The following is a 27,162-nucleotide window of genomic DNA, read 5'->3' on the forward strand; positions in this document are numbered from 1 at the left end:
TGAGAGCTTTGTCCATTATGCAGAACCTGGGCAAACATGCCATCATGAAATTGACATACCAAATTCTGACATAAACCCTCATGACTCACAGTGTCAAAGGCCTTGGTCAGATCTACAAATATTGCATACAGACCTCTGTTCTGCTCCTGGCATTTCTCCTGGAGTTGTCAGGCAGCAAACACCATATTGACTGTTCCTCAGCCCTTTCTGAGGCCACACTGGCTCTCAGGTAGGTGACCATCTTTCAGGAGAAGAATCAGCCTATTAAGGAGGACTCTAGTAAGAATTTTGCCAGCAATGACTAAGAGAGAGACCCCCACCGTGCTTGTCACAGGACAATCTATTCCCTTTACCTTTATAGAGATGGACAATGGAGGCATCCTTGAACTCCAGGGGCATAACTTTCTCTTGCCATACAACCTGAAAAATTTCAGTCAGCTTTTGTATGAGCAATGATCCCCCTACCTTGTAAATCTCAGCTGGAATAGAATCAGTACGAAGTGCTTTGCCGCATGAAAGGAGCTAATGATCCTCAAAACCTCTTTTTTAGTTGGAAGTTCAGCTAAGGAGGGATTGACTTCAGCCTAAGGTAAATGGTCAATGGCCTCAGTACTGATTGATGATGGTCTGTTGAGAACACTATGGAAGTGTTTAGCCCACCTCTTTAGGATCATGTCCTTATTATTAATCAATATGGTTCCATCAGCACTGAGTAATTGTGATACACCATGGAGTTTTGGTCCGTAAATACCTTTCAATAGCTTTCATAAAAGTTCTTTCTAGGAAGACTGCTATATGTTGAGTCATTTTAGTTGCATTTGACTCTTCATGACCCCATATAGGATTTTCTTGGTAAATATACTGGAATTGTTTGCCATTTCCTTCTCGAGCTCATGAAGAACTGAATTAAACAGGGTTAAGTGACTTGCCCAGGGTCATGCAACTAATAAGTGTCTGAGGCCAAATCTGAACTCAGGAAGAGAAGTCTTCCTGGTTCCCAGACCAGCGCTGTCTGCACTACGGCATCACCTCGTGGTATACTGTGGAGAAAAGTTCTGGACTTGGAATTAGAAAAACTCAGTTCAAAAAGAGTTAATGCTGTTACCATATGTCATGTTTGTAGATGTCAACAAAAAGGTTTTAAACAAAAATGGATCAAGAAAAGAGAAAATTGCCTTGATATGGCCCCCATGCTAGATAGCACAGAGAATATCTACAGAGAAAGAAAAACAATGGTGGGATATCCAAAAATTCATAGGAGACAAAATCTTTTAAAAAATGAGCAAGTAGTAAAAATCTATGGCCTCAAACCCCCATATATAAATGCCCAAAGTTCAGAAAACAAGGAAGGACTAGAGGTACTAAGGAGGCAAATTTGATCTCATAGGAGTTATGGGAGTAAGTGGGGTAAAACCATGACAACTATAACATTCGGTGGATAGAAATCATTAAAAAGTACAGTTCAGTGGTCACAGAGCCAGATTTGGAGTCAAAAAGACCTGGGTTCAAATCCTGCCTCTGACACTTACTACCTGTATGACCCTGGATAAGTCACTTAACCTCCCTGGGCCTCAGTTTCCTCATCTGTAAAACAAGGTCAAACTAGATGGCCTCTCCCAGCTCTAAACAGATGACCCTACAACAGGTAATGGTTGGGTGGAATAACAATGCATATCAGTAAGGCAGATGAGAAAGGAAGGGATGAAGAAGATGGACGTGCAGTGCAAAAGATCGATAGAGAGAAGAAGAGGAACAGTTTTCTTCTTAGACTACAGACCTTCTGAATCCAAAGAGCAAAGAGATGAGGAGATTCGGAAACAACCCACAAACCTGGCAACGAGCTCTCATATAACAGCGATAGAGACCTTTAATTACCCAGATGTGCTGGAGCTCTCTCTGCCAAAAGCACAGCAGATCACAACTTCCTGACGTGCCATAATGATAATTTCACCCTTCAAAAGGTGAGGAACCAACATGGAATAATCTCATCACAGATACAATTCTCACTAACAGGAAAGTTGCTTATTTGAACACAGTATTACAGGATGACATTCTGAACAAGCCTATGCAAACCCTTAAACTTCTCTTTATCAGGAATATTTACTCTTCAAAATAATTTACTCTACGTCGCATTATCAAACCTAGATGCAGCTACTTAGCAGGTACTTCAGATACAGTGCCTTTAAAAGTGACTATAATAATACACCTGTTCTCTTATCAATTAAAAATTCTTACAACAGCACTGCTTTCTGTGCCCTTGCTTAGTAAAAATATTAGGTTTGTACCAGTGATTCTCTCTGGAACACGGAAGGGGATGGGAGATGTGACCATCCCCTCTCAGAGTCTGTGACAAAGTAAGAAAAAAAAGTTAGGCTACATCTGACTAAAACTCTATTTTTGGAAAGCAAATTTCAAAGCATTCAGGGGAAAGAACAGATATGATTCCTGGATGTAAATCTGATGGGGAATTTAGCCTATGAGGGATGGTAGATGTTCAGGAATGAAATTCTGAAGACAAAAAAGGTAACAATTCCATTAAGGAAAAGTGGGAGCTATTTTTAAATAACCTGTTTAGGCCTATTTAGATAAACAGGGAACTCACCAACCAACCTAAGACTTTAAAATAAAATGTACAGAAGATGGAAGCAAGGTCAGGTAACAAAGGATAGCATAGTCTCGTCAAAATAATGTGAGGAATGCTAAAGTTCTGAAATACCGGAATTGGGTAAGAGAAGCTTAGCACAATAAAAAATAGGGTAGGTTTTTTCTGAACCTCTACCGATGGAAGGAACATAAGATTGCTGCTGGGAACAGAGACTCAAGACAAATAGCCAAGCTGCTCAAGGCTTATTTTACCTTCACTTTTTTCTAAGAAGGCAAATCCTCTTTTCTTTGAAAATGATAAAATAAAAAGACCCAGAAAATAAATGCCTTGCAATGTGTTTGGCACTGTCAAATGATCCTAGAAACTTAGGTAGTTCTGCCAATCAAAATGCACTAACTAAGATGTTTGTACTTTAGCTTAGCTCCCCTCTACTGCCTAACCAAACTGGATCACTTGCCATCCGGACCACCTTGGCCTTCCTATCTTCCCTGTTGCTGACGCTTCCAGCATTGCCATGTGCCCTGACCCTGACTCCTCCAGACCCCTAGGCACTGCCACCTGCCCTCCTGCTGACCCCCAGCAAACACCAGGCCATCACTATAGCTGAATTCTCCTAAATACCATATATACCATCTCCCCAAACAGAATGTGAACTCGTTTAGAACAGGGCCCATATGGCTTATTTGTACTTTTAGTTCAGTACAGAGTTTTGCCTACACTAAGTCCTTACAAATATTTTCATTTATTTGTTTGCTTATTCATTCACTCTCTCATTCATCCATTCATGTGGGATGCTGCAGAGAACCTCTGTTTAGGTACTACTGAAGAAATGACTCTTAGGAAATGAGCCCTGTCAAGTCTAAGGTTCTGTGATTCTGAGGAAAGTACTTTAGAAACCGTAAAATGTTTAATTTGTGCAATCGAGTGATACTGTTATGGAAATTAAAGATGACCTGAAGGTGCATTTTTCATAGAATACTGAAATTGGAAGCCAGATTGTGAGATCTTAACATCAGAAAGGGATATGAAGAAATGGAGAAGGCTGGTACAGATTATATGTTTGAAGAGTCTGCCAATATAAAGAATGAAACAAATTGGAAAGCAGATTAAAAAAACAACCCAACAACGTCAAGCGGAAGTAGGAATACACACACATGTGTATATGTATGTACATATACGTATTTATATAACACACATATGCATACATATGTATAAAATACATATGTGAAAGGAGAAGCAAAGGAAAATTTGGCAAGTTTAAGGATTCAAGAGAAGAAAAATCAGGGGACAGGATGGGAAAGAATGGGATCCAGAGTAAAGGGGAAAGAGTTACCAGTAAGTGCACATAACTAGGAATAACAACCCTTATGCTCAAGTCCCAGCAACCCTTTATGGGCCCATTTCCACATTGAAAACGTTGGGGAAATTGCACAAGATGCTATCTAAGGCCCTTTATGGATCCATCATTCTGCAAGTATATGATATGAGTAGGTTCTTGCAGGAAGACTGAGGCCTGGGCAGAGCCCCCAGTTCACTATTAAGTCCTGGACTTCAAAGTTCTTTGCCATGACTCCTAACAACCTAGTTTCCATTCACTTACCTGGACAGGTGTCTCTTGGGACTTTTTCTTTCAACATCCATGGTATGACTCCTCTCTCCAAATGAGAGATCACCTCTGGGTTGGAAACTGGAAACCCTGCTCATTGGGAAAGAAGTGGGAAAGTGCATTGACCAGGACCATCTCCGCATTCAATCCTAGTCCCCTTCCTCTTCAGAAACTAAAAAAAAAAAAGGTCCAGAGAGTGTTGAAGAGGACCTCATAAAATACCCAAGAAATAAGTAAAGGTGGATCACGGGCAATTTGTCCGCAAAGAATTAATCCTTGATACGAAGAATCCTTGATAAGAATTTTCTGCTCTGGTGCCTTAGTAAGGAATCTTTGGTGTGGAGGAACAAAATGGGAAAGGTGTAGCCTCAGAGATGTTACCACAAAGCTCCTTACTTAGTTACATAAAACAAAGACCTTTCACCTAGAAACAAGAAGAAGCAACTTTCCTCAGCCCGAAAAGGTTTGGGGATTGCCCCATATTACAGCCCAAAGTCTGCTAAGTATTTTAGATACAGCCACAGCCTCTAGACAAGTAATGTGCAAAGACATTCCAATGCACAGATTCCGAGACAGAGAAAAGTGGACCTCACCCAAGAAGACTAGATTCTTGTAGTTCTCCAGCATCACATCCCAGTACAACTCCCTCTGAGCAAGGTTCAGCTGTCCCCACTCTTCCTGGGTGAAGTCCACAGCCACATCTTTGAATGTCACTGATTCCTGAAACAACAAACACGCATTCCTGTTAATCCAAGGATCTTCTCTCACATTCATCTTGGGAAGAAGTCAGTCAGTTGGATATGGTATGGTTTCCATAATACTTCAGGTTCTAAACATGTCTAGTCAAGTATCTCCTCAAGGTCAACATATTGAACTTTGTCTTGGATTTGCTAGTATGTTGATGTTCTGCTCTATTAATGGAACCCTATCCACAGGGACCCCAAGTGAGTCCTACATTTTCCATTAATTTGAACACTAAGAGCCAAACCTCTATTAATTTGCCTCCACTAAATTCTTATTGCTAAAAAAGATAAAACTAGAAAGTGCTATCTCCCCAAAGCCATAGCTCCTGAAAAGGGTCTCCAGGTCCTTTCACAGAAACTGAAGTCCCAGGCAAATAGGAAGCAGGAATCTGTTACTTCAATACATGAACGAGATAACTGTATAGAGTATAAGACCACAAAGACTCTAAGATAAAATCCACCTAACTAGTGGGCTTACAGCCCAAGGAGGTCTAAGCCAGAAAGAAAGGCCCCATATATGTGCCAGAGTGTTCACAGAAGCACTTTTTGTATTAGCAAAAAAACTGAAAACAAAGTGAGCATCCATTAACTGGGGAATGACTGAACAAACTGTGGCCTGGGGACAACATGATATTTTATTCTGTTAGGAAATAGTATAAGGAATTCAGAAAGAACACAGGAAGATTTGTTAAAAAACAGATGCAGAATCATAAGAGCATTATACACAGTGGTAATGGTAACAAATGAAAAGAACAAGAAAATGCAGGGGGATTCTGAGTAGTCTTGATGGAAACTTTGGGGGCACAATGCTGCATATACTGCCAGGCGCAGACTCGATGGTGGTGGTTTTGACTTAACTTCTCTTCTTTGACACAGGGCAGAGTCCAAAGCTACAGAGAGGGGCTAGATCCAAAAACGACTGTCATACAAGAACAGGAATCAAAACTTATTTCTAAAAACACTGCACAGATAAGACAGTGTAGCTCTGAAGGGACTGAAAGCCTGCCTAGAGAGTAAGAGACAGATGGTGGGGGGAATCCAGGGTTGGCTTTGGTAAGATATGAGAGGCAACAGGCAAAAGCAGAAAGGGTTCAAGAGTAGAGGACTGGTTCCCAATGTAGTACAGATGGGGGAAGGCCTGGGAGAGACAGAAGGGTTGGAAATGGAGATTATGGGGAGGGACTGGAAGGCTAAGGGAAAGATGGAAAGGAAAACGGTTAGGACCAGAACAAGAAATCTTCTGCCAACAACACTGGAGATCCTTTGTGGGTGATGTAGGATCAGAAAAGGGAGAATCTCTGTGTTAGGGTAAAGTGCAGTGGAGGAGGAGGTCATGGGAACAGAGCAGAGCAGACAAAGGAATGCATGCTTAGGTTCCCCAGTTTGAGGGCAGGAGTGGAGAGAGGCTGTCAGCGAAGCAAGAAAGAGAATGCTTGATAACAGACACCAGCATCTGCACTGGGTGATAAATCAGACCTCAGAGGCAGTACATATCTTATATGTGTCAAGTTATTTACATGTTGTCTCCTCATTAGAAGTGTTTCTGCCCTTTTTGGTAGCCCTACTACTTAACAAATGCCAGTTGTTTGCTTTAATGATTGACTGATCAAACCCTTGGACACATGGATCACTCAACTAGCCTTTTACCCCAAGGAGGTCAATGACAGAAAGTTTTTCCTGATACCAAACTATTCACAGCAACCATCTGTGTGGCAAATCACAAAGTCTGTCAGCTGAGAAATTAATGGACAATCTCTGGTTCAGTAATATAATGGAATTTGATTTTGCCATTAGGAATAATGAATACATTGGTTCATAAAAACATGGGAAGATGAGAATGGACTGATGTAAAATGAGGAAATTAGAACAAGGAAAGCAACGTAAAGAACACAATATGTAAATGAAGGCAGAACACCAGAAATGAGATCACATGCAATAATACTGGCTCAATATTAGTTCAAAATAACCAAAATTGGGAAACACCCTGGTGCTATTAAAAGGATGTTGAACTTAATAGTCAAAGGACTTGGGTCAAGTCCTGGCTGTGCACCCCTGGGCAAGTCACTTAGCTTCTCAATTTCTTCAAATGTAAAATGAGGAGGAAGTTGGCCTGTGTGAACCACTAAGGTCCCATCCACCTGTAGGTCTATGATCCTACGATTCTTCTTCTTGGCAAATTACAGAGATGCTATTGCTCAATTACTCTTGTGGGAAAGATACTATGGAGGCAGTATTGGGAAATGGTCATGATTAAAGCAAAGTGGAACCTCTTCTCAAGAATGCTAGAGATATTCCAGCTAAAAATCTTCCCCTTCAATCCTTTATAGTTTTCTTTTCCCCAAGCCCCAAGGCCACTCCCAGCCCATCACATTCTTTTAATGAGCGATGAACACTCACTACTCTCCTTTACTGCATTCCCTCCTTGTCCTTGTTCAATCGTGTCTGACTCTTTGTGACCCTATTTGGGGTTTTCTTGGCAAAGATACTGAGTAGTTTGCCAATGCCTTCTCCAGTTCATTTTATATAGGAGGACACCGAGGCAAACAGGGTGAAGTGACTTACCCAGGGTCACCCAGCTAATAATTGTCTGAGGCCAGATTTGAACTTTGGAAGATGAGTTTTCCTGACTCCAGGCCTGGTGCTCTATCCATTTTATGGCACCCTCTAGCTGCCCATTCCTTCGTAACCCATTATCATTTAAATTCAGACTAATGTCCTAGAATCTGTCATCAAGTCTACTGCCCCTTCCATAGCTCCTCTCATACTTCTATCCAGAACAAGCGCTTCTGCTCCTAAAACGTGTAGGCTAAGGATCTATTTTAGGAGTGGAGAATCTGTGGCCTCTTAGGTACCTAAGTGCAGCCTTTAGACCAAATCCAAATTTTACAACAAATCTCTTGTCAAAAGGCTGCACTTAAGTACCTAGAAGGCCTCAAGACTGCAGGTTCCCCACCCCTGAATTCCACTCTTTGCAGAAGTGGAAATGAATACCCCAGTAGTATTCTCCATGGCTTTCCACAATCTGGGTTCACCCCAACTAAGGTATCACCTGCTACAACTACTGAATAAGTTATTTGCTAAGTTAGTCTAGTCTAACCACAGATGACATGTTAATTCATGCCCAACTCAAATCATGCACCTTTATGAATTCTTCCCTGTGCAAACTCACATGAGTATCTTCCTTTTCTGAACACCTCTGACAACTCATCTTGGTGCTCTAAAAAAGGAGGGGAAGGGGGGAAGGGAGAGAAAGACATATTTTCCCGAGACAGAGGCCAGCACGAACCAGGCAGATCAGGCTGCCACCACCACCTTGGCCACGATCTCCCTTCAGACACTGGTAGAGTCAGCCTAGGAACCCTGAGCCCAAGACTTTAGCAAAAAGCAGGGTTTCCAGCCCAGTGTTCTCAGCCATCATCCTGAAGCCTGGCCACCGCTCCTTCAGGGGCTACGGCCCCAGTCCCAGAAGAGAGAATTCTTGCTACCAAAGTCTTGGCACTATCATATGGTTCACCAATACAAACTGAGAAACATTTTATCAGCAGAAATTAAGTTAAAGGAAAAGGCATTAGCATCTCACCCTAAGGACTTTGAGACCTTGCCATCAGACTTGCAGCTAAAACCTTCTAGGTTTTTATCAGTTCCCCCATTAGGAAGTGAGCTCCCTGAGAACAAAGACTGTTTTACTTTTCTATTCTTATCTACCACTTTCCACATAGTAAGTGCTCCTTAATAGATGCTCATTCATTCTATTTGGTACGAGAATATTCCTTGTCCAAAAAGACAGTCACTCATCCACTTTCGGATGGCCACAATATCTATCTCAGCAGGGAGCGTGCTGCAGACCAGAATGCCTATGTGAATCGGCTAGAGTCAGGGAGGATGAAGCCTAGGCAGTTAAGAAGTGTGTCTCTAGTCCCTTGGATTATAGCAAATGAGAAATGAAAGCGTCCTTTTTGGAGAATCTGGTTATCATTTTTGAAAAAAAGAGAAAACTCAAGAAAAGAACTTAGCTTTGAAAAAAAAAAGAAACTCCAACTCACCTGGCACATGGCTGTTAGAATGATAGGGACCACTCCTTTCTCCTCCATACTTCTTTCTTCTAGAAGCGCCATTCCTTCAAAAGGCAGAGCTGTGGAAGAGAAAGGAAGTGTTGGAAAGACCAGACACATGAACGTAAACTCATAGATTTAGAGCTGGCAAGGACCTCAGAGACCTTTTAGTCTAACTCCTTCATTTTACAGATGAGGAAACTGAGGTGCAGAGAGATAAGTGACTTGCCCAAGGTCATGGTGCTTGTGAGTAACAGAGGTCAGAGGTGAGTCCAGGTCCTCTGACTCCAATCTAGTCCACGGAAATGGACTTCAGATTTCTAGAGGAAACAGTGAAAAGATCACAGGTGTTCGATTAGAAGGAACCTCAGGAAAAACTCATTTTATACATGAGGAGGCTGAGGTTTGAAGAGATTAAAGGATTACACAAAGGCATACAAGTGGTAATCAGAAAGGCCAGGATACAAATGCAGAGCTCCAGCCCATGTACCATGCAGCCTGGGGGAACCCACACATCTCCTACTGCCAGGATGAAAGGAAAAAGATTACAGCTTTGCTGCTTGGATGGGCTGAAGACATACAAATTCCTGAAGGGCAGCCACAGACCACCAATGTCTGGCTCTCCTTTTTCTCTGGGACAAAGGTTCAGTCCAAAGCAACAGGCATGGAAACTATTTGAGACTTCATCAGTTCCCAAAATGGAGACTCAGAAGTAGGGAGTGGGCCTGGGACCAGGCTTACCTGCCAGAAAGAATCTTCCCATCCACTCATTCACCCACCCACCCACCCATCCACCCATCCATTCACCCACTCATCCACTCGTCCGTCCATCCATCCATCCATCCATCCATCCACCCATCCACGCATCCATCCATCCATCCATCCATCCACTCACCCATCTACTCATCCATCCATCCATCAATCCACTCACCCATCTACTCATCCATCCATCCATTCACCCACCCATCCACTCGTCCATTCATCCATCCATCCATTCACCCATCCATCCATCCATTAATCCATTCACCCATCCATCCACGCATCCATCCATCCATCAATCCATTCACCCATCCATCCATCCATCAATCCATTCACCCATCCATCCATCCATCCATCCATTCACCCACTCATCCACTCATCCATCCACCCACCCATCCATTCACCCACTCATCCACTCGTCCATCCATCCATCCATCCACCCACTCACCCATCCACTCATCCATCAATCCATTCACCCACCCATCCATCCATCCATTCACCCACCCATCCATGCATCCATCCATCCATCAATCCATTCACCCATCCATCCATCCATCAATCCATTCACCCATCCATCCATCCATTAATCCATTCACCCATCCATCCACTCATCCATCCATCCATCAATCCATTCACCCATCCATCCACGCATCCATCCATCCACCCACCCATCCATTCACCCACTCATCCATCCGTCCACCCACCCATCCATCCACCCATCCATCCATCCACCCATCCATTCATCCACCCACACATCCATTCACCCATCCATCCACGCATCCATCCATCCCAGTCTGGAGGAGGGACTTCGAAATATGGAGTCTCAAAGGGAAGTGTTGCAAACGAAAAGTGGAGGAAAGAGAAGAAAAAAATGAGGCTGGGGAAGAGGGAAAAGGGACGAGGGGAGGAGGAGTGGGGGAGGAAAGCTAAGTGGGGAAAAGACGGGCTCCTCTGACCTGCTCGTTCGTCGGAGGCACGAGGTGGCCTGAGTCCGGAGGAGCCGAGTTCAAACCCGGCCTCGGACACTGAGCAGCCTGGAGACCCTGGGCGCGTCACTTAGCCCGGACCCGCTAACACGAGCAGCCAGTTCCCGGGCCGCTGCGGGCCTCGCACGGACTGCGGGGAGAGAGCCAGGGAAGCGCTGTGATGCAGGCGAGAGGCAGGGCCGCTTTGCTTCTGCAGGTGCTGGACCGGGGTTCTCCGCCGGCCCGCCTGAGGAGAAGATGGGAGAAGAGGCGGAGAGAGGCCGGAAGGCCGGGCTGGACTCGGGGTGCTGGGGCCCCCCCACACACTCAGTCCACGGCGTAGACCACCAAGATCCAAGGCACAAATGGAAGACGACGAGAAGGCGGAAGTTCCGCCCAGGTGACTTGTGTTTCCGCGAACATACGCGGATCCGGCGTCGGTTTCTATGGCAACTGGACGCTTCCCACCCTCTGGGCGGACCAGAGCTGTATGCAGTGGCTTCTGGGAAACGTAGTCCCTGGACACACCGCCGCTGCTGCGCATGCCCAGGAAAGCGCTCGGGTAAAAACGACGGTCCGCCTTTCAAATGCCAGCTGTCTAGCTCGCGTGTGTCGTGACGTCGGGAGACTCCCTCTGATCTCTGGGCCTCGGGAGTTTGGGCCTCGGTGCTCCCCGAGGCTCCCGTGAAAGCCTAGCTTGGACGGGAACAGAGGCCTCCCAGCTCTCCCCTTCCCCGCCGGACCTCCGTCCGCCCGTCCCTCAGTCCCTCGGCCGTCCGGCCACGGTGTCCGCTCTGTGTATCTTCTCCGAAGGCACGTGGCTGAGCAGTGGTTTGAAGAGTTCTCCCTTAACGTTCTAGAAGGACGTTTCTGAATTCCTTTTCGAGGTAGATGTTAAATAGGAGCCGTACGGTCAACCTGAAAGTTTGAGTAAAAGAGGCAAGCAGGCTAAATCCGTGTTGTTTATTCCCTGAAAGCTAGCGGATGGATGATCGTGGAGGCAGAAGGAAACTTCTGACTGTCCGATACAAGGATGGCCAGGCTTAAATCTGTTTTAGGACAGTCCAAAGATGTCTGTGTCCCTCCAACGTGTTTAATCGTGTTATGAAACTGAAGGGGCTCAAACACCATAAACTCAGGCGCCCTGGGCAAACTGGAGTCATTCTCTTACTACAGTGCATGCTTAATTAGCCTCAGGCAGATAACTAGAAACTCCCTGCATAAAATCAGAGCCTCATTAGGGGGACATACTGCGCGTGACAAGGGAGAGAGTACGTGGGAAGGGAAAAGCATGTGAAGCAGATATAAGAAAAATTGTAACCCAGAAGGATTAGGACCAATACTGATCTAGAAGGGAGGAGTTAGGATTATTAATCCTATAAAGCCTGCTCTTGTTTCTGTATTTGGTATACTCTCAAGAATCAAAGGGGAACACACTTCAACCTTTCCAATAAAGAAATTTTTGAGACACCAGTTTTGGGAATTGAGTCTGGAGTCTTCTTTATAACACTTTCCCTGTGGTTGGACATCCCTACAGATGGGCAGCCACTGTACAGCAACTGCAAAAGGGAGCAGGCTACAAGGAAGATCAAGTAGGGAGCATAATGGGAAGATAAAGCAACTAAGTGTGTGTTCATCCTTTGTTGCTGAAGAAGCCCATGCCATCAGAAAAATGATGACATGACTTGTACTTGGCTTTGTTTTGAGTGAGGGAGGGCTGTGCAGGTCACCAGTCTCACTTCTCCTCCAGAGCCATCTGAATCCAGTGAGCAGATATTCATCAGGATGACTGGAGATGACCCAGGATGAGTCAATTGGGGTTAAGTGACTTGCCCAAGGTCACACAGCTAGTGGGTGTCAAGTGTCTGAGGAGAAATTTGAACTCAGGTCCTCCTGGCTCCTGCACTGGTGCGCTATCCACTGCACCACCTAGCAACTAAGTAAAAATAAGCTAAAGCCTCCAAAGATATAGGTAACCAGTCCTGGGTGTGCAAGAGGCTCAGGGAGGGAGGGAGCTGTTCTTTGTGCAGGTGTTGTCCAGACTCCTGGGAAAGCTGTCTACGTCTAATTTCACCTTTTTCAGGCCCTTTCAAAACCAAGGGCAAGGTCTCCTATGAGCTCAGATGTCCACTCAGGAGCAGAGGCAATAGATGTGACAGATAGATCCAAGAGTCCATATAGTCAGATAGACCTGACAGGGCCTCTCCAGAAAACCTATGATTTGATGACTGAGAGGAAACAGCACAGCATAGCTAACATGGCTAATGGCACGTAGAAATGATTTAGTTTCCTAGCCACACAGGGCTAGGTTCAAACAATAGAATAAAGTATTCCTCATCTTTCACAAAATTGCATAATTACATTAAGACTAGTTACATTACATGTAATTACATTACATTAAGACTAGTTTTCTAGATCAAACTAGATCAAACAATAGACTAGTTTTCAAACGGGGGATTTACACATCACCAAGGTAAACAAGAAAAACTCAAACATGAAAAACTTAAACATGAACTATATAAATCAATGCAATAATCATTACCAGTGTTGACTACCATTAAGTTTCTTGTGTCCCAGTTACCTATTCGCAATGTGCATTTAAGCAGCACTTTTTGAATCCCAGATGCCTCATGTAGTTATCTGGTCCCTAGATATCCTTTCTTTGAAAATAGATTTTATTGTTGGATCAGGTCAGAAAGGGAGTTCTGCTTCTTTGGTTCAAAAATTTCCAGATGATTCTGACTTAGTGTAAATTAGTACAATCACCTAAATTTGGTTCTCTATTTTTGAAACTCAAGAGAATTTCAGTTCATACATCATCTACTGTTTCTATTCTTACCTAAATCTTGTACTTGGCATAAGAATCTTTTAAAATGTGAGGATTTCAACCATACAATGAGTTCATCTGCCTTTTAAAATTATCAGACAGATACTTTAATAAAGAAAAAAGTAATTTCACTTTTACTACTGTCTTACACAATTTTTGTGCAAAAATCCAAATATGAGATCTTATTACCAAAACATGATAAATTTTAGAATCCACTTATGCACATCTGTATATAATTCTTAGAGGAATCAGTCTGATTCTGTTGCTTTTCTCAAAATTTGCTATCCTACTTAATTAGACATCTATCACATTACATCTTTGTCTTATTACTTTGTCTAATCATTTCTTCCTTTGGAGGATGTTATCTCTATGTTTATTTAGCTAGGAATATAGGTTATAATTATAAGCTATTCATTCTTGCATCCCATTATAGTAACTCAGATATGTTCCAATATCCATTTATTACCCAATAGATTTAGTATTGTAATTTCTTGATTATAGAAATTTGCTATAAAAGAAAAAGAGGGATAATGTCATATATCTTAATGGAAGGAAAGTACTTCCTTAGCTCTATTTGATTCCAGGAATGAGTCAGTCATGTGATCACTAGGTGCTGAAAGCAGTGCTTAGGAGTGTATCAGCAAACATCCCAACATACACAGGGGGACCTGCTATCACAGGTTCTTAGATCTGCATTTATAAAAGGAAAGGCAGCTTTTAAGGGGTTAACAATCACTTTAATCAAGCACAGGAATCAGCGAAAATGAAAGTCAAAATTTCAGAGAAATCAAAAATCAACCACCAGCACTTCCAAACTTCCTGACCTCTAACATACATACATCTTTACCAGAAAGGGAAGCACCAACATCTGGGTTTTCAAAAAGCCTCGGATGCGAGGGCAGCTGCTTAGTGGCTTTCCAGAGTCTCGTCTCACACACAGACTTTCTTCCAAAAACTAAGCCCCCAAAGTAAAACCTCACCTTCAGAGTATTTATACACTTCGTGAAACCAGAGGGCATAACCCTCTGACTCAGCGCTTCAATGGAAAAAAAAAGGTACCTGGGGCCCTCCTACAAAAAAACTCCCTAATCAAGCTTCCCACAATGGGCAAGCCCATCAATGGGTGGGAAAGATCCTCCCCAATCACATTATTCAATCAGAGGCACTTTTAGTAAAACAAAAACAGCAAAAGATCCTAATTTGATTGCCATTACAAGGAATAATCAGGTGAGGAATTTTCCTTTTTTCAGAAAGGAAATAGTGAAATTAGGAAATAGAGTTAGGAAGATCCTACCTAGGCAGTATCCAAGGTCGTCTTCAAAGCCTCCCCAGGCATCCACCAGTTCTCAATTAGCTTTTAGACAACTATTTCTGTAATTAGAGTTTAAAACAATAATAAATTGTAGTCCCATAAAGTCTTAAATAGCAAATAAATGCTGGCTGCTATCCTTTAGATGGGCCATCTCAAATTTGATTGAGCTATTAATTATCAAATCAAGTTACATAATTTTTCTGTCTTAAAATGCATCCTCACACTCTCTCAACCTATTTAAACCATCTGAAACCTATCCAGAGTAGCTATCTTAGGGACAGGAGGGGTTTGGATGACCTCCATTTGTTCCCAAACCTTCTTATCTGCCTCCCATATTTCAATCAAACTTTTATTTATCTTTTCAAATCTCTCAATTCCATTATTCAGATTATCCAGCTTTCCTTTACATTTTAACCATAAGACCAGACAGTTCATAAGTTATTACTTTTTACTAACATAACTATCTGTCCTGGAATTCCATTCCAGCTTAAACAAAACAAAGAGGTTAATGGCTAACCTCACAGACTGATGGATTTATGTCCTTCTTTCACAAGCATAGTTATTCTTCCCTAATTATACTCACTCTGGAAGAATGAAATACTTCAGGAATTAAATCTTTTACATATAATAAGTTTAAACACTAATTTTAAGTCTTGCTTAGGCCATGAAATGAATACAATTTCAGATCAAAACAGTAAGATCTCTTCTGCTTTACAATTCATTATATTAATTTAGCAATAAATTATCTTGAAAATTTAATGTCTAAAAATCACACAAGATTTTTCAAAATATCTCTTCTAAAGGTATTTCCCCTTCTTTAAAAACAGTCTAAAACTTATCTTGATGTTCACAACAGTTTTATGAAGAAAATTAATTGGAAACCTTTAAAACAATAAATCTCTCTTCCTCAAAAAAAAACCAATCCTTTAAAATTGGAATTCATTAAAACTAAATTGGTATAAAGTAACACAAATTCCCAAAGCATTATAACAAAACTAAATTCTTAGTTATTACAGAATTCCCGGGTAATACAAAGTTCCTTAGTCAAAAAGGTGTCTGTAATGGGAGGAGATTTCATTTCTACAAGTTAAAAAGGACATATTCAATTAATTTAACCTTATCACAATAACAAATTTTCTATAAATATATCATTCGAAATTAAGTAAAATCTGGCATTTCACATAGATAATCCATAAACCTTCAAATGAACAGGTACCAACATATCTTTTAGATGAAACAGGCTTGAAAATCATATCTTTATTTTTTTTCTTTAAGGATTCTCATTTACTCAATAGGAATTCTACAACACAGAAACTTTTGTACAGAGTTTTATAAGAACTTTAGGTCAACGCATTTCTCAATCACCTTGCATAATATGTAGAAACTATAAATTTAAGCCACCATACATATTTTCTTATAATAACCAAGATATCAAATGGAAAAAAAACTGCTACCATAGTAAATATCAAATTATCCATTTTCGTCACTTCCTTTTAAAGCCCAATTCGTATCCAACAAGATCCTAATTAAAATTGCTTTGACAACATTTCTACCTCACAATGGCCTCTCAAATTTCACAATCTAAGAGAATTTTAGAAATACAATGCAATCTTAGAAATACAGTTTTAACACAAACAATAGATTTCAAATAACATCAATTGCATTTCCAGATTATCACATATAGAAATTATTTATCTTATTACTTTTGGCATTAAAAAAACACTTCAAAGTTAACAATTACATTAAGTTAGAGAGTCATAATAATAATATTGTATGTGACATATGCCAGTCATTATGTTAAGCACTTTATAATCATTATATCATTTTGATACCATAATAACAACCATTATTATTTTTCCCTTTACAAATCAGGAAACAGGTCAAACAGAGATAAAATATATTTTTTGCAAGTGGAGCAGAGAAGTGTGAAATTTACCAACAGCAGGAAGGCTGATGTCCCAGTGGTGATGGCAGGGCTTAGTTCACCACAGACCTGATCCATCCGCCTCTCCCTTCCCCAGCAGTTGCAAAAGTTACTAAGCCTGGGGTGGTTTGCAGCTGCTGGGACAGGGTGGGAAGAATGTACAGGACCTAGATGACATGTCCAAGCTTTACCTGGAAGGGTAGATACAAAGTGTCCAGGGGCACAGAACTGTTAGGATCACTGCCAGTCTGAAAGTATTACTGTATCTACACTTTCAGCATTCTCTTCTCTATAATTTTATCTGGGATGAGAGGAGTTAAAAATCCCCATTCTGAGATACTCTGGGAGGGAGTGGGGAATGCTAAGTGATCAGGAGTGGGAGGGGGTGTTTTAGCAAGGAGAGCTTCTGGAGCTACCCACAGTCTCAGGAGTTTCTTTTCCAGTAATTTCAAATGATCAGTTCCCAAACTTTTAATGATTAATCTCACAATCTACAAAACCTGCTAAGATGATTTTAGCTAATATGATCTAACTTTCCATTGTAATTCCTGGTTGTCCAGACCAGAGCAACAAAGAAAAGGGTCTTACAGTTTTGTTTGTTTTCCTAGCTGCAGCCCTTAGAGGTCTCTGGCTGCCTGCATTTTAAATCTTACAGGATAACAGTCTCATTCACAGCACACATGATACAGACAGACATACACTGACAGACAAATTGACAACTAACGACAGGGCAAAGACAAGCAGAGCTCAAATTAACAACAGAGACGGGCAATTAGAAGCTTGTTAGAAACCTCCATCATGAATTTGCTATTATTATTCCGAGGAAAGGGGGCTGCAAGGATTCAAGACCTGATAGAATAGGGGCAGATCTTGCAGCCTTTGCTCTGAGCACCTCTACAGTCATTGTGGGGGGGGGAGCCTTGATGCCCCCGCAGTTTCTAATCACCTTAAAGGGACAGGCTCTGATGGGAATAGGTTCAGGTCTCTTGTCTGTAGGTGGGTTGTAACTGTCCTCCTCAAGACCAGAGCCCTTAAGGGAAAGGGGTAGGGGGGAACAGAGTTGTCTCCGCAGCGCTAGAGCAGGTAAGGGAAGGCGAGGAGGGAGGGGATAGCCCCAAAGTGTGGTTATCCTCCCCATGATGGCAGCCTGGAAGGGAAGGGGGTGAGGAATAGGGCACAGGGAGTGGGAGTGATTTACAACTAGGTGCAAAGAGATTGGAGAATTAATGACTCTGGGCCTCTTGAAGACTGATGTCCCAGACCCAACGTCTACGCATCACACACGTCAGGGAAGGTCTCTCCTTCCCCTAGGTATGGCAGAGCGTGCCCTCACTCGCTTAGCCAGGCTTCCAGATCTGGGCATGCGTAGAAGCTGCTCTGGGATTCAGAACTACGTTTCCCAGAAGACCTTGGGGAGGTCGCTTCTCGGAGCTGCTTTGAGCCTCGTCCCTTTTCGTGGCAGCAAGAACAGCCAGCCTGAGCGAGGGATCGGGACTGGAACGGCCTGTAGGCGGGACTTCCGTCTCCTGGATTGTTGTTCTTCCTCTCAAGTGTGGCCGTCTGCGCCAGTCAGGTATATGTCCCTGCAACGCCCCTGGCATCCGGTCTCCGCCTTCGCCAAGCTGAGGTTTCAGGCTCTTTCCTCTTCCCACTTAGCGCTTTCTCCCGGCCTGGCTTCCCTCCTGCGCATGCTCAGAACAGGCGACAGAGCCTGCCTCGGCCCTAGGCCCCTCGGGAGGGCCAGTCCCTGTGGGGGTGCATAGTGGCCTCGAAAAGGACAGAAATGTCTGGGTACTTCCGGTCCGCCGCATCGACACCCCTCTCTTCTCCCCTCCCCCACAAACTGTTCCTGCATCAGTTTCTTGGGTTTGGTCCTGGCCTTGGGACTAGAAGGGAAGAAGTCCACTTCTCAGGGGCTTCTGGGAAATGTAGTGTGGAGGCCCGTAGGGGCTCCTGCGCATGCCTAGGAAGGAGCCCTCCCTCCCCTCCCCCTCGGGATTAGAGCGGAGGATATGGAGTGATGAGCAGGGTTCGAATCCCAGTTCTCCTTTGATGCTATGTGACCTGATGCCTCGCCCTCAGGACCACAATTTCCAACTCTCTGTGACATAATGGTCTCTTTCTAGGGCCGTGAAGTCCCATCTTGAATAGGAAGGGGAAGTCGAGGAAGGAGCAGGATTGGAAAGGGGGGTGATGAGAGAAGGAGGCTATAGGGACAGTAAGGGGCCTTCCCCATTCCAGGATGTGCCAGCCCCTTGCTGCTAGGTGCTCCCCTTTTTGTTTGGGAGGAGGGCCTTTCCTGGGACTAATCTCCATTCCTGGTGACTCACAGGCAACAAAGGGGTGACCCTTCCTGTCACCCTGGGTTAGGGGTTCACAGAGATGTTGGTCAGAGCTATGGTTTGGGGAACTTGGGTGCAAATCTCGAGTTTATGGGTATTCTTGCACATACGAGTTTATCGTCATGGCTCAGTTCATCTGTAAAATGGGAATTGAGGTGATCCCTTCTCTCTACTGTCCTTCTCAGCCTTCGATCCTAAGATCCCTTCTTCTTCTGATGGATTTTGGAAAAATTTTGGTCTCTCCATTCCTCCACCCTTCCAGTGTGGAGTGGAACATTCAGCTACCCCTGGATGCTGCCTCAAGGACTTTGGCCCCTTCCCCTTCCCATGGGAGCAAGTGGGGCAAAAGGTTCCCCATCTTGGTCTCCTGACCTCTGCCTTTTTGAGTGATAATCTGTTGATTATCTCTGGTTGTCTTCTATATCTTGTACATATCTAGGTGTTGTCACTTAGAGAGCAGAAACTGTCTTTTAACTTTCTGTCCCCAGCAGTTAGCATAGTGCCTGTTTGATTTTTGTGGGAAGGTGGGACTTCTAATTTTGTCCCTTTTCAAGGAAAGGCTGGTTTCCATTCTATTTCTTCTCTTATTCCCAGCTCTTTTTTTCTGAGGATTCTGCACTTTTACAAGAGGCACTTATTCAGGGGGAGAAAATGAGTCCTGTGATCCCAACAGCCAGGTGCCTGGTGAGTTGGATTTTCTTCTTTGCAAAAATAATAGCTAGGTTGTTGCTTAAAGTATGGACATATTTTTTTCTCACATGCCTGAAACTCAAGAAACTGGAGCCTTTGTGATAGATGGACACATCGCAATCCTTTGGTGTCCCTTTGCTGTAACGGCAACTAAGACGTTTCCTCAGAAATTTAGTCCTGCTCTTTGCTCTGCTCTGAGCTAGATTCTCTGACCATTCTTTCTGTCAAACAGAGTTCAGGCTGGGAGGGGGTGCAAGGGATTAGGGTGAAGGGTAGCCAACTATTTAGTGTGTGTTAATAATGCATTTTCTGTCATTTTTAAAGTATCAAAATAAGAAGTACAGACATTAAGTACTTAGAAGTTCAGAAAAGTATTTTGATATGTAATTAAAATAATTTAAAATCAGGCACTTGACAGTCATCAGTAAATATGAACATTTCCATATATGCAGAATAGAAAAAAAGAGGCTTGCACATGAAATCATGAATCTGCTGTGCACAGCTGTATTGTGTTTTTGTTTAAAGATCTTATCAGTGTTAACATGGCAGTACCATCACTGCCCTTAGAGGAAGAATTCATGAAGAAAATGCATTTTGAATTGTCCCTTAGACTAGATAGGTTGTGGTTAGGTAATAAATAGGTGCAGGTGAACATATCTTTGGTGAGAAGCAACCCCCCTGGCGTAGACTGGCTATAATAGGCACATAATGGTAGGAGGTTAGTAGGAGATGAATTGGGGCTGAGTGTAACATCACTGCCATACCCATGGCAGCCGCTATGAATGTGCATGTGTATTTCCAGGGTAAATTTGCAAAATATAAATAACTTTCTTCCTCAAAGACAAAACCAAGATATTAATTCAGATACCAGAAAGCCAAATCTACCGTGGTAACAAAGAAGTTTTTACATATCACCAATCCAGGGAGCATGACATCCCTAGCCTTCCCTCCTTTAGGCCTCCCCACAAACAAGCTCCCCTAGGCCAAAGTCCTCCCTCTCTCACTCATGCTAGCTGCTTTGGCTCAGCTCTGCCTCACTCCTTCTTCCTACTCCACCCTTCTTGCTCTACCCATGTGGCAAGCTCCTCCCACCATGGGCTCCTTGTGATTTAGGCTCCATCACAGCAGTCAGCTGGGCCTAAGCTCAAAGCAGGTCACATAGGCCTATTAATGGGTGGGAATGATCTTACCATTCCCTTACCATTACAGTGGGGTGTGGAGATGGAGATTATAAGTCATGAGCCATTCATGGGGCAGCTAGGTGGTGCAATGGATAGAGCACTGGGCCTGGAGTCAGGAAGATCTGAGTTCATATCTGGTTTCAGACACTTAACTAGCAGTGTGACCCTGGACAAGTCATTTAGCTCCTGTATGCCTCACTTTCATCATCCGTAAAAGGATAATAGCACCTACCTCCCAGGATTGTTGAGAGGATCAAATGAGATATTAATTGTAAAGTACTTAGCACAGTGCCTGACACATGTTAAGCACTAAATAAATGTTAGTTATTTCTTCTTGACAGGAGCAGATGGGAACCAGAAATGCCTCATCCAGAGGGTAGAAGGAGAGGCAAAAATTTAGGTAGTGACAACTTTGAAACAAGGATAGACATGGCACCTCCACGTAAAGGAGGTAAATTTGTTGGTTTGCATAGGACTTCGAGTGAAACTGAATTTCAAGGGCTAAGAAAAGAAATGAAGTCCTGGAGATGTAACTCCACATGGCTTATTCTCCCAAGAAGTGGGGAAGGTGGGAATGGGTTAGATATTTGAGGAGAAAGAGAGGAGCTGAAATGAAAGGTATGCTGAGGGTTGAGGCAGAGGCCACGTACCCCCGCAGAGAGCCCCAGATCTGGCATGAGGGACCCTAAGGGCAGATTCTGCTTCTGCTGCCTGCTACCTGGTACTTCTTCTGTGTGACTTTGGCCAAATGAAATAATGACAGCATTTTACTTATATGCACTTATGATATGGCATTTATTTAAACCTAACACAAAGGAAAAATTAAATTACAGGGAAACGTTCAACTAAGCATTAAGACCTTCCTGAATATGGATATACTTACAAGTCTGAGACTTCAATATTTTAAAAATATTTGTTTTGAAATTCTCAGAATCCTGAACACTGTAAGAATCTCTATTTCTGTAACTGGCCAACTTCTTGCCTCCCCCAAGGAGTTCTTTGTAAGCGGTCGTCCCTGGTTGATTTGGATTGCGTTGGATGTTTCAGGAGTCTGTGGCATTCCAGGATGTGGTGGTGGACTTCTCTCAGGAAGAGTGGCAGCACCTGGACCCTACTCAGAGAGACTTATACAAAGAAGTGATGCTGGAGAATTATAGGAATCTTGTCTCCCTGGGTAAGAACAACTGCTCTGCTGTGATTTAGAATTTTCCCCTAGAGTACAGATGAGGGAGGGAGAGGGATTAGAATTCTCAATTCCTGGAGCCTGTGGGAAGTTTCTGTAATACGTGCCTGACTCATTGGTGTGTAGTGAGATTCAGTACTACAGATGATTGATCTCTAGGCCCTTTGAGAGCAGGTGACTGGGTGTTTCTGCTCCTGTCCCTCAGTGTTTTGTTTTTTATACTTGGAAATCATAGTTTTTTTAGTTCTGTCCCTTGGCTGCAACTTCCTTGTTCACTGTTTCACTAGGTTAGAAATTTTCTCCTAAAGCACCAAGGCAGATTCCTGAAGATATAAAATTAGTTTTTATTTCATATCTCTTTTTTTGTGGATATCATCTCTTCTGATTCAACACAGCCTGTACTCTGTGTGTGTGTGTGTGTGTGTGTGTGTGTGTGTGTGTACATAATCCCTCCACCTACCCAAATACTGAGAAAAGTCTCAAGAGTAATAAGAGTAATAAATATTTTCTTTCCATGTAGGAATGTAAACCGTTCAGCTTTAGAAAGTCTTTTATGATTTCTCTTTCCTGTTTACCTTTTCAAGTTTCTCTTGATTCTTCTGTTTGAAAGTCAAATTTTCTACACAGTTCTGGTCTTTTCAACATGAATGCTTGAAAGTCCTCTATATCATTGAATGACCATTTATTCCCTTGAAGTATTATACTCAGTTTTGCTGGATAGGTGATTCTTGGTTTTAATCCCAGTTACTTTGACTTCTGGAATATCCTATTCCAAACCCTTCAATCCCTTAATGTTGAAGCTGCCAGATCCTGATTATCCTGATTGTATTTCCACAATACTTGAATTGTTTCTTTCTAACTACTTGCAGTATTTTCTCCTTGACTTTGGAACTCTGAGATTTGGCCACAATATTCCTAGGAGTTTCTCTGTTTGGGTTTCTTTCAGGAGGTGATCTGTGGATTCTTTTAAGGTGTTATTTTCCTCAGCATTTTTTTGGTTTTCCTTTAGCAAGCAGCTAACTCACTTTTCAAGCTCTTCTGTTGCCTGAGTTCAGTTTAAGTTCACTTTGGAGGCCCTGGAGGCAAGGATCTTAACTTCCTGTGACAGTAAACCTTGTTCTTCCTCATCCAAAAGGAGGGGAGGAGACACCTGTTCACCAAGAAAGTAACCTTCTGTGGTCTTATTTTTTTCCCCGTTTTTGGGCATTTTCCCAGCCAGTTACTTGACTTCTGAATCCTTTGTCAAGAGATTAGATTCACTTGCTCAACTCAGGGCTGGGGTTTAGATCAGCTGCTCCCTACCACCGAAGGCTTTAAGCTGAGCTGCCTGAACAGTGGATCTAGGTTGCTTCCCAGCCTCTGTAGCTGCCTACAATCTGCCATTGCCTGGGGATGTTGCTGGAGAAACTCCCGTTCCCTCTCGCCCAGCTGGAAAAACCCTCCCTCACTGACCTTTGGAGCTTTCTTTGTTGTTTGTGGGTTGATGTATCTGGGACCTTCCCTGCTAGGAACTCTTCCCAGAGGTGTGTTCAGGTCCTGTTCCTCCCAGTGCCATGTGGCTGTGCTCCGCTTCACTCATCATCCCATGAGATAGACCTTTCCTGTTGGCTTTCCAGGTTTGGCTGGAAACCTCTTTCGCTCTGTTGTTCTGTGACTTCTGCTGCTCTAGACTTTGTTGAGAGTCATTTTTACAGGTATTTTGTGGGCTGTGGGGGAAGCACTAGAGTATATATGTCTTTCTACTCTGCCATCTTGGCTCGGCCCCCCCCCCCCCCCCCGTATCACTTCTTTTAAGACATACTTGTTCTATGTAATTTTGCAACAATTTTGTTGTTTTGTTTTTTTTTTTATCATTCTTTCTGTTAACATTGTTGTAGTCATTGTGTATGCTGCTGTCCTGTCTTGTATATTGCTGTCTTGGTTCTGTTTACTTCACTCCACATCAGTTCATGTAGATCTTTCCACCTTTCTCTGTATTCATCCCATTCATCATTTCTTATAGCATAGTAAAATACCATAATTTCTTTAGCCATTCCCCAATTAATGCCCAATTAATGGGCATCTATTTTGTTTCTAATTCTTAGCTATCACAAAAAGTGATGCTGTAAAAATTTCGGTTTATGTGGGACTTGCTTTTTTATCAATGATTTTCTTGGGGTAAAAGACACAAGTTATTGGAATCTTTGGGTCAAAGAATATGGACTTTGAAAAAATTATATTTTATTTTTTTCAAATAGCATGTAAAAACAATTTTTAACATTCAGTTTTTAAAAAAATTTGAGTTCCAAATCCTTTCTTTCCCTTTCTCCCTTCCCTGTCTCTTTCTTGAGAAGTCAGGCAATTTGATATAATTATATATGTACAGTCATGCAAAACATATTTCCATATTAGCCATATTGTAAAAGCAAACACAGCACCCAGTCCCCAAAAAGATATCCCAAGAAAAGTAAAGTTAAAAAATGAGTCTGCTTCAATCTGCTTTTGGGTTCCATTGCTTCTTTCTCTGGAGGTGGATAACATTTTTCATCATGAGTCCTTTGTATTGTCTTGGATCATTGTGTTGCTAAAAATAGCTAAGTCATTCACAGTTGATCATTGTACAATTTTGCTCTTCCTGTTACCATGTACCGTGTTCTTCTGGTTCTGCTCACTTCACAAAATTGCCTATCATCTTTGTGCAAGGGCCATGCTAATTTTCTCGGTATTGTTTCAATTTTATTATATGTGGTGCCAAAGAAAGCATGTTCTCTTTCCTTTATCAAGGATTAAGTCCTGTAAACCATTTGTCTTTTTGATTTCAAATTCACTTTATAACACATTTTCCATTTTCATGGAACATAATCCTGTAGAGGTCCATAAACATTTATAAAGCTCCTGCTATGTGCCCAGCACTGTACTAAGCACTTGCAAAGATCAAACAAGGTAATATATGCAGTGTTTTTCTAAGCCTTACTTCTCTGTATGAATATAAGTTGTTATTTTAAATATTGTTTTTTTTCCACACCAGGGAAAAATGGATCAGGAAGGCCTAGTGAGCTTAGTACAGTGCTAGGCACATAGTAGGAGCTTTGTAAATGTTTATAGATTAATTGAATTGATTGGTTACAAGAATCCTATGAGTAAGTAGTGTTTGTTTCCACATTGTAGATGAGCAAACAGGGGCTTTGAGAGGGCACTGACCTAACTTATTAATTTATCGTGAAGTGAGATTCGAACCTAGGTCTTTGCTGCCTTTCAGGTCAGCATTTTTCCTGCTTTGACACCATACCTCTCCAGGGAAGAGGGCAGGCTTGAATTCTGAGGTAACTTTTCCACATCTTTCCCCATGAGTAGGGCTTTCGATTTCCAAACCAGATGTGATCTTCCAGTTGGAGAAAGGAGAAGCCCCATGGGTGTTGGAGGGTGAGGACTCTGGATTCACATGTCTAGGTGAGTAGGTGAAAACCAGGCAGATGGAAGGCCCAGCTGAGCTGTTCCTTTGAAGGAGAGGGAGGGTGGCAGCTCCTTTGACATGGTGCACCAAGAGGTCTCCTCAAAGTCTCCCAGACTCATCCTGCCCTGAGTGTCTCTCCCATGAGCTTCCTCATATGCATGCATTCATCCTCACTTCTGGTAACCTGAGTCATAGATCATTACATGAGGAAAGAGCCTAAGATGTCATAAAGTCCAACTCTGTAGTGTAGAGGCAAATAAACAGAGGCTAAAAAGAGACTTGACCCACCCAAGATCCCAAAGCTGATGAATGGTGGGATTGTGCTTTGAACTGCAGGTCCTGATACCATACATGACACCACTGAGTATATTTCTTTTCTGTGCTTACTTCCAGCCTCAGAGAATGTTGTTCCTACTTAGAGACAATGGCCCTCTCTCTGTACCAGAGAGCCCATTTTTTCCTGCTACCCCCTGAAATTTTCCTCCTGCTCCTTTTAAATCCTTATTTTGTCTTTCTCACTTCATGTTTTATGTTTCTTCTGCTTTCACATATGTATGTCTAGCATTCACATATCTGTATCTATCTATATAGATCTATATATTTCTATCTATATCCATATATATCCATATTTTCCCGAATAGATAACTATATAGACCGCGATATAGAGATATGTAGGAATTGTAAAATCTTGACTGTTTCACCTTTCAGTTTCTTACATTACCTTCACTGATAAATTGCTCAAATACATTATTCATATTCATTCCTTTCTCAAGTTAAAATCCTGCAGTTTGGATTTTTTAGGGGTAATCTGTGGAAAATGCTTTTAAAGATCCTCTTTGATTTGTGTGACAATTATAATAATAGCCTACATGATGTTTAGAAGGTGTTAAAAAAAACCCTAACTATGGATTGGCAAGGCATCTTCTTTAACTTCCTTTGTGCTTTGTACTTTTCTCCTTGTGGTCTAGGGTGTCACATTTTGATCTAAATCCCACTGCTGGACTGAAGTGGCATCTTAGACAACATCTACCACAATGTGCTACAAATAAGATAATCTTTAGTAGGGACAAGTATAACATTTTACCCTTGGATTAAACAGAACCAGCTTCGCAAGTACAAGTTATGGGATGGGTAGGAAGCAGTTCATCTGCAAGTGATATGGGAGTTGTACCAATAAGAGAAAAGAGTGCAGAGCGTCAGCCAAGAGAGCCAAAGTGCCCTTGGGCTCCATTGAAAAAGATATTGTCCAGGAACACATGCCCTGTGATAGGGCCACTGAACCTTGCCATTGGCAGACCGCATTGAAACACTGTATTCAGCTCTGACCACAGCTTTTTAGGAAGGACATCAAGAAGCAAATTTCCTGTAAGATCAATGGGTAGAGGAAGAGTTTATGACCAAGCAAGAGATAGAAAGGTTCATGGGAGGTAAAATGGAAATTTTTGATTACCTAAAATTAAAAAAGTTTTTGCACAAACAAAACCAGTGGAGCTAAAATGAGAAGAAAAACAGGAAACTGGGGGAATATCTTTGTAGCAAG

General features: G+C 42.4%; 2 protein-coding genes and 1 non-coding gene across 3 annotated transcripts in view; 1 reads left to right on the forward strand and 2 right to left on the reverse strand.

The window, feature by feature from the left end:
• Nucleotides 1-11,104, reverse strand: part of LOC140503267 (uncharacterized) — a 52,933-nt gene extending 41,829 nt beyond the window's left edge. Inside the window, exons 1-4 of the mRNA XM_072607082.1 lie at nucleotides 10,722-11,104; nucleotides 8,998-9,086; nucleotides 4,805-4,931; nucleotides 4,206-4,301 (exon numbers count right to left, since the gene is read on the reverse strand). Of these exons, the coding sequence (XP_072463183.1) occupies nucleotides 4,206-4,301; nucleotides 4,805-4,931; nucleotides 8,998-9,069 (295 nt within the window). The 5' untranslated portion in view covers nucleotides 9,070-9,086; nucleotides 10,722-11,104. The remainder of the gene's footprint in view (nucleotides 1-4,205; nucleotides 4,302-4,804; nucleotides 4,932-8,997; nucleotides 9,087-10,721) is intronic.
• Nucleotides 11,105-18,006: 6,902 nt separating this feature from the next.
• The window catches only part of LOC140503268 (uncharacterized), a 78,012-nt gene continuing 68,856 nt past the window's right edge, over nucleotides 18,007-27,162 (forward strand). Inside the window, exons 1-2 of the mRNA XM_072607083.1 lie at nucleotides 18,007-18,366; nucleotides 22,054-22,180. The gene's annotated coding sequence lies outside the window, so the exon portion shown is untranslated. The remainder of the gene's footprint in view (nucleotides 18,367-22,053; nucleotides 22,181-27,162) is intronic.
• Nucleotides 24,826-24,932, reverse strand: LOC140509335 (U6 spliceosomal RNA). Its single transcript, XR_011968665.1, has one exon. It is a non-coding gene; the product is annotated as a U6 spliceosomal RNA (small nuclear RNA).

Source organism: Notamacropus eugenii, chromosome 5 (genome assembly GCF_028372415.1).
Source record: "Notamacropus eugenii isolate mMacEug1 chromosome 5, mMacEug1.pri_v2, whole genome shotgun sequence".
NCBI lineage: Eukaryota > Metazoa > Chordata > Mammalia > Diprotodontia > Macropodidae > Notamacropus > Notamacropus eugenii.